Source organism: Danio rerio, chromosome 14 (genome assembly GCF_049306965.1).
Source record: "Danio rerio strain Tuebingen ecotype United States chromosome 14, GRCz12tu, whole genome shotgun sequence".
Classification (NCBI taxonomy): Eukaryota; Metazoa; Chordata; class Actinopteri; order Cypriniformes; family Danionidae; genus Danio; species Danio rerio.
The window spans coordinates 682,501-697,500 of NC_133189.1; the positions used below are offsets into that span (position 1 = coordinate 682,501).

The 15,000-nt window shown below is 39.8% G+C and overlaps 2 protein-coding genes across 4 annotated transcripts in view; both read right to left on the reverse strand.

Moving 5' to 3' along the window:
* The window catches only part of spry1 (sprouty homolog 1, antagonist of FGF signaling (Drosophila)), an 8,430-nt gene extending 2 nt beyond the window's left edge, over positions 1-8,428 (reverse strand). Inside the window, exons 1-2 of one of the 2 annotated variants that reach the window (XM_005173056.6) lie at positions 8,291-8,428; positions 1-3,410 (exon numbers count right to left, since the gene is read on the reverse strand). The exon at positions 1-3,410 is cut by the window's left edge and continues 2 nt beyond it. In XM_005173056.6, the coding sequence (XP_005173113.1) occupies positions 2,483-3,361 (879 nt within the window). In that variant the 5' untranslated portion in view covers positions 3,362-3,410; positions 8,291-8,428 and the 3' untranslated portion in view covers positions 1-2,482. 2 annotated transcript variants of the gene reach the window in all.
* A 3,209-nt stretch (positions 8,429-11,637) lies between these two features.
* Positions 11,638-15,000, reverse strand: part of afg2a (AFG2 AAA ATPase homolog A) — a 51,834-nt gene continuing 48,471 nt past the window's right edge. For both annotated transcript variants that reach the window (XM_073922410.1, XM_073922412.1), the window contains one exon: positions 11,638-12,998. In XM_073922410.1, coding sequence (XP_073778511.1) covers positions 12,813-12,998 — 186 coding nt within the window. In that variant the 3' untranslated portion in view covers positions 11,638-12,812. The remainder of the gene's footprint in view (positions 12,999-15,000) is intronic.

Below are 15,000 nucleotides of genomic sequence, written 5' to 3' on the forward strand. Positions count from 1 at the left end.
TGCATTAATTTGTATATTTTGCATTAAAGTTAACATGTTTCCGTCTGTTCGCTTACGCTGCAGTAAGTGTTGATATCGTGTTATAGTCAGACATGAGTAAATCTGTCCTTTGCAATAAATATCATAAAATAATAGAGCTTCACATAATAAATATCTTTTTACAACAACATTGACAACATCCATAAGGAAAACAGAAGAGATTGAACAGTCTTCAACATTTGCTTTTTCAAAAATAGCCGTAAATTCCTCTTCTGCATCTGAACGTACATCTTTACATGAACACAACGGCTGCCGCTGATCTGTCAGAGCTCAGTCCGTCCTGCTACAGAGATCTGGCATCAAGTCCTTCACAGGTTTGGTTTCCGTCAAAGCACCGTCGCTGAACTCTCTGCTGTCGGACAGTAGCTGCGCACAGTCAACACCGCTCCACTAAATAAACCTGCCTGAAACATCCTCGGAGAGGGGGCGGAGCTTATTGGGTGCTCATTAACATATCTCCTATTATAGGCATGTTTCCGCATCCTGCAGCAGCTTCCCTCAGCTAGAGATACATTTGGATACACAGCGGGTAAAACAAGTATTGAACATGTCAGGATTTTACCTCGTACATATATTACTGTAAGAGTTGTTGACATGAAATTGACCCAGATTTTACATGACAATAAAAACATACTGATAAAGCTAACTCTCGACTCGAACTAGAGACATTCTTGCTGTGAGGCCACCACTGAGCCACTGCTGTATTTAATATTTGATCATATAGAGGATGGAGTCTCTGCATTGCTCAGGTGTGATCTGATTCCTATGATTGGCCAATGTTTCCTCATAATTCTGCCAGCAGCTTTATTTTCTGTTCTGAAATCAGCGAGCGAGGCCTCTCAGTAGCTTTATACTCATCTGCTCAATACTTTTCCCTGGTGTCATTTCATTTTACCACACACAGCTAAATTCCTGAACTAATCAGTTGTGTTTTCTTTGCATGTATGGATTACTTTAGTTGTTACCGACATCTGCTGACAATTTCAAGTCATCAGCACCTCTAGAAACATGTGAAGAGTGAAATGTTCTTCTACAATGAGCATTTCTCTCAGCCTCTTCTGTGTATGTTCAGTTATTTCACTTCTATGACAAAGAAGAGGTACTTTGGGGTGGAGCTACAAGTCTTTTAAGGCGGGACTTTCAATCCTTTGGGGCGGGGCTATCAGTCCTTTAAGGCGGGACTCTCAATCTTTTATGGTAGAGCAGAGCTATTAGTCCTTTAGGGTTATCAAATATTTAGGGCAGGGTTATCAGTCCTTTAGGGCGGGATTATCAGTCCTTTAGGGCGGGGCAATCAGTCCTTTAAGGCGGGACTATCAATCCTCTTGGCAGAGCTATCAGTCCTTTTGTGCGGGTATATCAATTCTTTAGGGCGGGGCTATCAGTCCTTTAGGGCGGGACCATCAAACCTTTATGGCAGAGCTATTAGTCCTTTAGGGCGGGGATATCAATTCTTTAGGGTGGGGCTATGAGTCTTTTAGCGAGAGACTGTCAGTCCTTTAGGGTGGAGCTATCAGTCCTCTAAGGTGGGACTATCAATCCTTTATGGCAGATCTATTAGTCCTTTTGGGCGGGGATATCAATTCTTTAGGGCGGGACTATCAGTCCTTTAGGGCGGGACTATCAATTCTTTATGGCAGATCTATTAGTCCTTTTGGGCGGGGATATCAATTCTTTAGGGTGGGGCTATCAGTCTTTTAGGGCGGGACTATCAGTCCTTTAGGGCGGGACTATGAATCCCTTATGGCAGATCTATTAGTCCTTTTGGGCGGAGATATCAAATCTTTGGGGTGGGGCAATCAGTCTTTTAGGGCGGGATTATCAGTCCTTTAGGGCGGGACTATAAATCCTTTATGGCAGATCTACTAGTCCCTTTGGGCGGGGATATCAATTCTTTAGGGTGGGGGTATCAGTCTTTTAGGGCGGGACTATCAGTCCTTTAGGGCGGGGCTATCAGTCCTTTAAGGCGGGAATATCAATACTTTAATGCATAGCTATTAGTCCTTTAGGGATTTCAATTCTTTATGGCAGGGCTATCAGTCCTTTAGGGCGTGGCTATCAGACTTTTGGGGTGGGGCTATCAGTTATTTAGGGCGGGGCTATCTGAACTTTAGGGCGGGGTTATCAGGGCATGTCTGCCCTGATTTTATCCATTCATCAATCTTCCTAGATTGTGTTTCACAACACCCGTCTTCCAATTATCCAGTATTTTTTAGTATTTTCTCATTTTAAGACTGTTTGAATCAGATGCACAATACGATAGTGGAAAAAGTCTTTCATTTCATGCCACAAATAACCAAACACAGACATGGGAGGCTGAGCAAAATGCTCATTTCAGCAGACAGTGTCTGATGGCATTGATGAACTCTTCGTATTTTAGTGAGAGAAATCCTGTCGTGTCAGCAATACTCATTTTACCCCCCATACACCATCAGTTTGTGCCTCAGGATGGTTTCCCCGGCGTGTGTCCCGGCGTCTGGTTCCAGCTCTGCAGTTTGCAGTAAACAGTGTTGGAGTTCTTGCAGCGGCAGCCGGGCCGCGTCAGCCGATCATGGCAGGAGTTGCAGGCTTTAACGCAGCCTTTCGCGGGCAGATAGCACAGCAGGCAGGGGAACAGCGTCGCCATCAGGCCCATGCACAGAAAGCGCGAGCAGCACTGCGGATGCGATAATGAACACGGCCTGTCAGCGCAGGCGTCTCCAACATCGTCATCGTCCTTGGAGCAATGATAAAAAATGCCCTTCACCAAACACATGCACGTGCCCTGCTCTATCACGTTCTCCGCCGAACACAAACACAATCCGTTGCATGCGAGCCGCGCCGGCAGCGCTCGCGGAGCCGTGCACTCGCTGCATTTACACTTCCCGCAGCTCTCGCAGATGTACAGATGCGCAGAGTCTCTGCTATCCGCATGCATCTGTTTCAGGGGAGCGTCCGGCGGCAGAAAGGGAGCGTTCAGAGATTTGGGCTGAGTCCGTACGCTGTTCCTGTGATGCTGTGGTGTTCTGGAGAGTAAACCCAGCTCGGATCCTGCACTGCTGCTGCTCTCGGAGCTCCCGGTGCTGGTGGATCTACTGAGACCCGGCGGACGCACTAATAACGAGGATTGTGGCTCGTAATTATTGTTGACGTTCACCAGGATCACTTCATGAGTCCTCTCATGTTTGTGTGCGTGACGCGGTGGCGGTGGTGGTCCCGGGGCCGGTCTCCGGGGGACTGCCGGGCCCTCAGTGTATTCGTTATTACTGCGAATGGCTTTGATCTGGTCCAGGGACAGGACGGCCCCGGGGTCCGCATGCCCACGCTGACCGCGGAGATCCATAAGACACGATCAGCAGCTCCAGACCACACAGCAATGCTCATCTGACAGCCTGAGAGACACGGAGAGAGAGAGAGATGAGGTTTTATAAGTGCTTTATTACAGTTATGTAGGGGTGTAGTGGATGATGGTTGATCCGTGATCTGTAGCGATCATAAACCAAAGTTTGGAACACACGTGCCCAATATAAGGATCGCAAAAAGATTCACATATATGAACACATTTAATCTGCTCTGTAAAATATGATGATGGCTGAAGAAGTTGTGGAGGCATCTAAAGCCTTTCCTAAGTTATCACCAGAGTTTTCCGGCAGTAGTTTATCCTGCATCAATGCATTCAGTGTAGAGCTGCACAACTCATCATCATTAGATCGGGATGTCAATTCCAACACCTATGCAACATAATTATAAAGGTGAAGATGATGATGATGATGTGCACATATTTATTAATCCTTCAAAGCGCTGCGTTCAGATCTGTGTTTAATCGTGGAGGTCTTTTGAGTGGAGTTAGAGTTACAATCCAATAACACAGGAGAACTGAGAGCCGTTCATAGTTCAGATATAAACACTGATGTTTACAGTAAATACATGTGAAATGACAGGTTCTAAGTTGTGTTTCTCGCAGTGCTGTTTTAGTAATAAATGGAAAGCAAGCTATTTGTCTCCTCCCTGTTTTGGCTGATCGGAAAACTGGTGCGATCCGAACCGTGAGATCTGTGATCTGTCACACCACTACAATTATACAATTATAAATCAATTAACAATGCAAAAAAACACATCTTATAGCAACATATATTTGAGAAAGAGGGATTTGAGGTTTTATAAGTACTTCATTACAATTACATGACTATACTCTGTAATGAATTGTTGCTGCTTTAATATTTTTACTTGAATTAAATGAACTTTTCCAGTCATCAATCCTGACATCAATCAAACTGAGTAAACATGCGGAGTTGAACTTAGTCGAACTTAAAACATGCAGATGAACCTGGAATAACTTATTAAAATAAGCTGAAGTAACAGAAAGACATTTGCTGCATGACTTATTCAGTGTGTCAATCAGCAATCTACATTAAACAACAATAGCTAAACATTAAATTAATCTCTACCACAGACAAAAGCACAACTTTACAGCACCATATGTTGGAGAGAGAGAGAAATAGAGAGAGAGTAATATTAGGACAAAAAAAATTTACTTTAAATTACTTTACATTTGTTTATTTATTCATTTATTTTTATTATTATAATTTATTATACTATTTATTGTGTGTGTGTGTGTGTGTTTGTGTATATATATATATATATATATATATATATATATATATATATATATATATACATTTGTAACATGTGTCATGCCAATAAACCAATTATTGAATTAAATTGAGAAAGACAATGCAATTTAATTGTTATGATGTTTAGTTTCTATTATTTTGATCTTTTTTCATAGTTATACTCTTCCACATATATCAAGCTTTGGCTATGTTGTCTTTTTACAGTCATGTCAATTATTAAAAGTAATCTGAGAGGGAGAGAGCGAGGTCTTTCACAGCCTGCAATTAATGCAACGGTGTTTGCAATGCCTATTCTCCACATTAATTACGTTTAAACATCTTTCTGTGATGACCTGATTAAGCTCTATTTCTACTGTTTTTTAATTAAATGCAGTTAACATTTGTAGTCAGTTTGACTGATGTCAGTGATATTTTCAGTGCACTTTTAAGTGGACTTTTTAAATTAATTCCCAGAGGAGCAGGTGATATGATTGATCGCGGCTGGCCTCTTATTGGTAATCAGCAATAATCCAATCAAATTGATCCAATCCTTCAATAAATAGACCTAATTCACACTACTGCCTTATCTTTGTTTTGGAAGAATCCCCCCTTCCACCTTATCTCCTCTTTTTTTACCAGGAAGAGCTCTCGAGAACTACCTGATCTTGGACCCCCTTACATGCTAAAAGACCAGGCGGGAGTTATCTCTGAGCTGGGGTTAGGGTTAATATATATATATATATATATATATATATATATATATATATATATATATATATATATATATATATATATATATATATATATATATATATATATAATTTAATTTTAAGGCATTGGTTATAACCATCACAATTGAATGGTCTTTTAAATAACTAAACATTGGTTTATCTATATATTCTTTATAACAGTATAAGTATAACAGAATAACAGAAGTATAAAGTCAAGAATAACACATTAAGATGTTGCACAGGTATATTTTGGGCAACAGCCAAATACACTCTATGAGTCATGAATATTTTGTTATATGCCAAAAAATCATTAGAATCTGACATAATCATGTTTCATGAAGACATTCAGTAAATTTCTTATGTTAAACATCTCAAAAATATATGTTGATGAGTAATATGCATCACTAAGAACTTCATTTAAGCAACTTTAATTGTGATTTTTCTCAATATTAAGATTATTTTTGCATGTTCAGATTCCAGATATTCAAACAGATTTTTACACCCAAATATTTTCCAATCCAAACAACAATAAAAACCTGTTTTTATTTAAATTTGACTCTTTTTTTTGTGCTCACATATTATAACTTTTTCTTAATAAACACTAATGCATGAACACCTTCACAATGCATTACACATATTTAACCACAAATACTTGTAGTATTATTCACTTAAAGCTTATTTTACTGGATGCATCTTTTTAGGACCCTTATTTTTAAGTGCACTTGGTCAAAGAAAAGCGTACCGGTAATCTAGCATTAGTGTTTACTGGAGCGTTGTAAAACTGTTGAAACACATGCACGCTCTCCGGGGCCCCACGCTTTTGTTTTTCACTTCCTTTGGGGGTTCAAGCCTTAATTAGAGGGTCAAACCCCCCGGACACACCATTCACACCCTGGTGTTCGGGATGCGCGTTCACAGCGGGTAATTCGCGCGCTCGCGGATCCGGACTGGACGTGTGCAGATGTACTTACAGAGACAGCGCTCTTAAATCAGTGTGTGTGTGTGCGTGAAGTGCGGGTCTCGAGCTCTGTTTCCTCTATTCACAGAGACATTTAACCCCCGACCAGAGACATCACACGCACACACACACAATCAAGCTGGAGGTTGTTAAATACACTGTAAAATCATCTGTTATCTGAACAATTTCCGATGGGGAGTTGCATTAAGGGATGTTGATCTCTGCTCTGTTCACTTTTGATGTTGAAAATTCACCTTTACAGTTTGACAAAGTGACTTTTATTGACATTTGTGTAGTTTGAATTAATATATTCTACAATAAAATAATATCTAGAGTAGAAATAATCTGTAAATGAACAGAACATGTGCTGACCAGGCTTTTATAGCGTTATATACAACACAGCACAGACAATATAGCCCTTTAAACCACTAAAAATGTTTATAAAAGTCACTTTTCTCGACCTTTCCAATGTTGAACGTAGCTGGAAGAAAGATTAAGGTCCCATAATGCAACTCAAAAGCAGAAATAAAAAGAAAAAACAATAATAAAATACGAAAAACTGCTAATTTACGGATATTTTCACAGTGTATGCTGTTTATTATTATTGTTTAATTCGAAAATGTTGGTTGTTCATTATTATTAATTGTTTTTCTCGCTACTATTATAATATGCCATATGTTCTGTATAATGTAAACATTACAGATGCTTTACCAATGCTATACATAACTTTTGCCATGTCAATAAAGCAAGTTTGAATTAAATTGCATTGAGAGAGAGAGAGAGAGAGAGAGAGAGAGAGAGAGAGAGAGAGAGAGAGAGAGAGAGAGAGAGAGAGAGAGTTGACTATTAACAAGACTTTGTACCGACCTCAATAAGCACACAAGTGAAGTAAAGTACAAATACTTCCCGTGCTGATTTGCATGTGTATGGCTGCTTAACATTAAAATGCAGAGCCACACCGAGCAGGAAGACTTCAAATCAAACACTGAGCTTCACACGCTTTATAATGCACGACCGGCCATCACAAGCAAAACACAACCAATACATGGAAATACCACACAATCAGCGTTTTACTTTAATAACAGATGCGCAATTAATATTAACAACGATCGAAAGTCCTATGCAAATGATTTCCCCTGTTAAAAACACTGTAAAATATCCGGTAATTAGCAGTTTTCGGTATTTTGCGCTTCATGTTTTTATTTTTGTTATTTTCATTGTTTATTTCTGCTTTTGACTTGCATTATCAGCTCTTAATGTTTCCTTTGACAACTTTTAGCCTTATTAAGAGAGTTTTCTGAACAATATTATTAGTTTAAAGTGAAATATCGTCTGGGTTGGTGTTGCACATTGCGCTATAATACATTGTAATACTACTAGTTGCCTATATTTTCTGTTGATTTACAGACTTATTTCTTCTCTAGATAATATTTCTCATTCATTATATCACTTTAAACCACTAAAATGTCAATAAAAGTCACTTTGTTAAACTGTAGAGTTGAATTTACAACATCAGAAGTGGACAGAGCAGAGATCAACATCCTATAATGCAGTTCACCACCGCAAATAAACAGAAAACACAGAATCTGTTCATTAACAGGCATTATTTACAGTGTAAAGTCTCTATACACGAACAAAGAGACGAAATAAATACGATTACATTAAAAAAAACATGAAGATTTACGATTAAAGGAAACTTATGAATGAAAACAAGCCTGCGGGGGGAGGAGTGTGAATGAGTGTGTGTGTGTGTGATGTGTGTTCAGACTCAAACACACACACACACTCACTCACACACAGACACGCATAAAATAAAGTGTATAACGTGATTAAAGTGAGGGTTTGGAGTAATGAACGCGCATTTGGTGAGCGCGTCGCACGCGGGGCCCTGCAGAGATCTGCGCTCACACTCGATCCAGATTAAATCCGAATTAAACAGCGCAGATGTGCGTATAAACAGCGATACATACCTACAGATAGACTTCCATAATGTCAAATCCATCAGTCCATGTGCCAAACATCCATCAACGTGTCCAGAACGATGCCCGAAAACAGCGCGTGCCCGCGAGCGTAACATCCAGAGAAACTCCGCGCGGTGGCTTCAGCTCGAGCGCTTGATTCCCGCAGAAAAACCGGTGGAAAGAGCGGAGAAAATCCGTTAAAATCCAGGAGTGAAGCGCGCTCGGGATCCGTGGCGTCCGGCTCTGACTGTGCGTGAGTGTGCGCGATCAGATGCGTGCGCTGTTTTTGCGCGCACACACATACACACACACACACTGATGAATGAAAGAGGATCATGGGCAGATGCAGGAGGGGCGCAGCGCTGCGTTTAAGGTGGATCAAGACACACACACACACCTCAACATTTCATATTTACGCACATATCTCTCCAAAGCCCAAGTACTAACAGATTTTTACGTTAATTAAGATTAATTAAAAGTTAAAAGACTAATACAGTTATAGGCTTGTTTGCGCTATTATAACACAGACAGTTTACTACTATTATATTAACATTATCCCACGTGGGAAAAATATAGTAGATAATTATAATATAAACACAGAAACAGACACACAAACACACACGCAAATGTGTGCAAATGTTTGATGAATAAATGATCCAGCATACTCTATATTAACTATAGTGAACTGACAAACTGTAATAAATACTATAGTAAACTTTGGTTTCAACTACAGTAAACTGTGCTGTATTGTAGTATAACATATAGATGTAAACACTACAGTATTGGGTCATTTGTTTATATTACTATAGTTGCTGTGTTACCATAGCAACTGTAAAATCACCACAACAGATTAATTACCATAGTTGTTGTGTTACCATAGCAACTGTAGAATCACCACAACAACAAAATACTGTAATTGTTGTTACCGTAGCAACCATAGAATCACCACAACAGATCAATTACTGTAGTTTTTGTGCTACTATAGCAACAATAGAATCACCACAGCAAATCAATTACGATACTTGTAACCATAGCAACGGTAAAATTACCACAACGGATTAATTACTGTAGTTGTTGTGTTACCATAGCTACTGTAGAATCACTGCAACAGATAAAATACTGTAATTGTAGTGTTACCATGGCAACCGTAGAATCACCACAGAAGATCAATTACTATAGATGTTGTGTAACCATAGCAACTGTAGAATCATCAAGTTCTAATTCAAGTTCTTTATAAAATAATTAGAAACCACTATAGTATTTACTACGATATTTAGTTTTAAATCCAGATAGTATAATGTGATTTAGTGTTTGGTGTGATGTTGTAATAGTTATCTTTATTTGATCTGTCATTTAATCCACAACTTGTTCTGGTAATGAATGTGTAATTAGAGGATTATTATAAGTATTAAACGCGTTTAAGGCGGATTGTTCGGCGTGAAAAACACGAGAAGCGCTGGACGACCTTAATAGCTCAACCCCCCTCTCTCTGTGACTGAGAGAGTGTGTGTGTGTGTGTGTGTGTGTGTGTGTGTGTGTGTGGGGCGGATGTGCTGCATCCGGATACATGAGAAAGGAAAGTTCAGCACAAAGTCATTTCATGCATTCAGATGGAAACGAGCCGCAGACACACACGCACACACACACACACACACACACACACACACACACACACACACACACACACACACACACAAATCTTTTTGACATTTAGTATAAGTATATAGACGATTTTTAAAAAGAAAAATATTTAAAATATATACTTAGATATATGGGCGGTTCATTCCGCTGTGGCGACCGAAAAGAAAATAAATGAATGAATTTAGATGTGTAAGCAATTGTTGTTTTAGTATGATGTATATGCTATTATAGTATGTATACATGTATTTTATATATAATCTGACATTAATTTGTTTAGTTAAGCGATTTTGTGCTTGTCAATTTTATTATGAAATGTTTAGTTTATATTAGTAGTTTTAGTATACTTCACCTTATTGTATTTGAAGGTAACATTTCTGTTAATTATAGTGAAATAACATGTATAATGCCGTTGCTTCACGAAGGATTGCTATTTTATAACAGCCATAACTTTATATTTTTTTTAGCTAAAAGTACATATATATAAATACACACACACCCGCACACACACATATGCTTTTGATAAATTAATAGCAACATACTATATAAATATACAATCTACTAATTATTAAAAAAAACTATATAAATATACATTATACTAATATACACTTACCGGTCACTTTATTAGGTACACCTTATCAATCCTAGGTGGACCCCTTTCACCTTCAGATAATCCTTGGTGTTGTAGATTCAGCAAGCTACTGGAAATATTCCTCAGAGATTTTGCTCCATGTTGACATGATAGCATCACACAGTTGCTGCAGATTTGTCGTCTGCACATCCATGATGCCAATCTCCCGTTCCACCACATCCCAAAGCTGCTCTATTGGATTGAGCTCTGGTGACTGTGGAGGCCATTTGAGTACAGTGAACTCATCGTCATGTTCATCAGTCTGAGATGATTGAGCTTTATGACATGCTGCGTTATCCTGCTGGAAGTAGCCATCAGAAGATGGAGACACTGTGCTCATAAAGGGATGGACATGGTCAGCAGCAATACTCAGGTAGGCTGTGGCGTTGATGCTCAATTGGTACTAATGGACCCAAAGAAAATCTCCCCCACACCATTACACCACCACCACCAGCCTGAACCACTGATACAAGGCAGGATGATCCATGCTTTCATGTTGTCTGAGCCGAGCATCCGAATGTGTCAGCAGAAATGGAGACTCATCAGAGCAGCAACGTTTCTCCAATCTTCTATTGTCCAGTTTTGGTGAGTCTGTGTGAATTGTAGCCTCAGTTTCCTGTTCTTAGCTGACAGGAGCGGCACCCGGTGTGCTCTTCTGCTGCTGTAGCCCATCCGCCTCAAGGTTGGACGTGTCGTGTGTTCAGAGATGCTCTTCTGCAGAGCTCGGTTGTAGCGAGTGCTTATTTGACTTACTGTTGCCTTTCTATCAGCTGGAACCAGTCTGGCCATTCTCCTCTGACCTCTGGCCTCATCAACAAGGCATTTGCGCCCACAGAACTGCCGCTCACTGGAGATTTCCTTTTAGTCGGAGCATTCTCTGTAAAGCCTAGAGATGGTTGTGCGTGAAAATCCCAGTAGATCAGCAGTTTCTGAAATACTCAGAGCAGCCAGTCTGGCAGCAACAACCATGCCACGCTCAGAGTCTCTTAAATCCCCTTTCTTCTCCATTCTGATGCTCACATACATATATATTCTGATGGGAAATACCACCATATGACAGATAATCTGACCATAATCAACTCTGGAATGAATTGTATTAAACTTGCATGTTTTATTACTCATGACGCATGAAAACACTCCAAACCTTTACAAAACATACACACTACTCATGTAATAAAATCATCTGACTTTCAGAAAAATCCACATTCAGATGAACAAATATCCATTGTTTGATGCAGCAATGGTGTCAAGTGTTGAACATTATCTAACATTATTATACATCAGCAGAATTCAGACCCAAAATCTCACAATGTCTGAAATATTGATATGGAAGAAGAGTGTAAACGGGAGAACGAAGCTGCTGTTTATAGAGCAGGCGCAGTGTGTTGGCCTGTGAGCTGCTCGGCAGGAGCGTCTCTGAGCATCTCACACACACACACACACATACGTGCACACGCAGACGCACACACACGCACACACAAAGACACACACGCATGCACGCACGCATGCACGCACGCGCACACACACACACACACACACAAACACACATTTACACACTCATTCACTCACTCATTCACTCACACACTCTCTGTCACACACACATCAGTCAGACATCTGCAGTCTGTTGTGTCTATTGTAGTTGTGTTTATGGATCTCAGTGTGTAGTTGTGTTTTTATGGTTGTGTGTTCGTTGTGCGTGTGTGTAATTGTGCATTCATGATTTGTGTGTGTGCTGCTGTAGGGCTACAGTAGAGACTCTGATTCGGGGTGTGATGGTTGTGTGTGTGTGTGTGTGTGTGTGCGCTGCTGTTGATGTTATCTGCTGTAGGTCTGCAGGAGGGACTCTGGGATTCAGGGTGTGATGGTTGTGTGTGTGTGTTGTGTATTTTTGTTGTATGTTTATGGTTGTGTGTGTGGTGTGTTTATAGGTCTGCAGGAGGAACTCTGGGATTCAGGGTGTGATGGTTGTGTGTGTTTTGTGTGTGTAGTTGTGTGTGTGTGGTGTGTTTATAGGTCTGCAGAAGGGACTCTGGGATTCAGTGTGTGATGGTTGTGTGTGTGTGTGTGTTTATGGTTGTGTGTATGTGTGTGTGCGCTGCTGCTGCTGGTATCTGCTGTAGGTCTGCAGGAGGGACTCTGGGATTCAGGGTGTGATGGTTGTGTGTGTTTTGTGTGTGTAGTTGTGTGTGTGTGGTGTGTTTATAGGTCTGCAGAAGGGACTCTGGGATTCAGGGTGTGATGGTTGTGTGTGTGTGTGTGTGTTTATGGTTGTGTGTATGTGTGTGTGCGCTGCTGCTGCTGGTATCTGCTGTAGGTCTGCAGGAGGGACTCTGGGATTCGGGGTGTGATGATGTTCAGCGCGCTCTGGAAGTGTGTGTCCTTCACCTGTTCAGCTGAGATGCTCTCCTGCAGCGCCTGTAGAGCCGCCTCTCTGCACACTGCTGTCACCTACACACACACACACACACGGAGAGACACAAAGACACATAAATGCATATATAGAATTGTCCCAAGCACGATTTGATGATTCTGCTTTTATTTCTACACTAGTATTGATGAGTATTGATGACCTGATTCTAAAATAAATAAATAAATAATAAAAAATAAAGAGCAGAATTGGTAAGATGCTGGGTGCAACTGTATTAACGATGTCCATCTTGTGTCAGCCATGATACTCTTTATGTAGTGCACTCACTAGTGTGATCATGCATGCATTCAGTGGCATGTGTGTGTGTGTGTGTGTGTGTGTGTGTGTGTGTGTTTCTGTCTGTCAGCACAGAGAAGTGGTTTGATGGCAAAACGCCTGACCACAAATTAGCACAGCATTCAAGGATAAACATGCAGAGCAAAAATCATTTCCTATAATTACTAAACTATTTTTAACCAACAAAACCGCCTGGTTACAGCAGCGCGATATAGAGCCCAGTGCTATTTAAGACACGACCGCATCTCCACATGCAGAAAGCAGACTTTCACACCCGAGCAGGAAGTGAGCGGACAGACTTTATAACAGCCTTACATGTTTCCTTCTACTTCAAGATTAAATTATTCACCCTTCTGTAAAATTACATTTATTTTAAAATATATTTAGCTTGGCTGAAAAAAAAAAATAAAAATATATATATATATATATATATATAAATAAATAAATATATATATATAAAAAAATATATATATATATACATATATATATATATATATATATATATATATATATATATATATATATATATATATATATATTTAAAAACACATGTACAAACTACTGTGGTCAATAATATAAGCCCCTTAATAAATGCTAAGCTCTGTGTCTGTTTGTTATAATGCGGCTGCTTAATGTGTTCACCTGGTCCTTGCTTGTTATTGACCTTATTCTTCACAAACACTCTCATTCCCTTTTGGTGATTTTTAGACGTTAAAACAGCTTGTTGTACTTCTTGATGTTGCAAACTGAAATTTTCTTGTTATAATATTCTACTACAAATGTGACCCTTATCTGCCGTTTATTATTCCTGGTCATTTCTTCCATAGGAAACCGAATCGGAAGTTCTAAAAAAAATCACAAAAACGAGCGCACTTCCATACTGCAGAATGAAGCCAATGTTTATTGTGCTCACCTGTTCCTTGTTTACTACCATGTAGATGCTTATTGTGTTTACCTGCTCCTTGTTTGTTACAATACGTCTGCTTATTGCTTACCTGTTCCTTGTATGTTATTATGCAACTGCTTATTGTGCTCACCTGTACCTAGTTTGCTATCATGCAGATGCCCATAGTTTACCTGTTCCTTGTTTGCTATCATGCAGCTGCTTATTGTTTACTTGTCCCTTGTTATAATACGACTGTTTATTGTGTTCACCTGTATCTTGCTTGCAATCACGCAGATGTTTATTGTGTTCACCTGTTCCTTGTTTATAATGCATCTGCTTATTGTGTTCACCTGTTCCTTGTATATTATAATGCGACTGTTTATTGTGTTCACCTGTTTCTTGTTTGTTATTGTGCGACTTTTTATTGTGTTCACCTATTTCTTGTTTGCTATCATGCAACTGCTTATTGTTTACTTGTCCCTTGTTAAATGCGACTGCTTATTGTGTTCACCTGTATCTTGCTTGCAATCATGCATCTGCTTATTGTGCTCACCTGTTCCTTGTTTTAAATAATGCGTCTGCTTATTGTGCTCACCTGCACCTTGTTTAAGTGTTCACTGTGATTTTCTTTTGCTCAAGATTTGGTTATTGTCTTAAGTCAGTGTGTGTTCTCCTGTTTCCGCCTGCGGATTAAACTCCATGTCAGACTGAATTCCTGTGTCATTATTGTGGCACACTAGCGCTAGCGTGACAGTCCTGAAATGAGCTTAAGTCTGTGATTGTTGTGACGGTGGTGTGGCTCTGCATGAGGTCAGGTGACGAGCGCTTGCTGGATCTCAATAGAGGATCAGGGTGGAGTC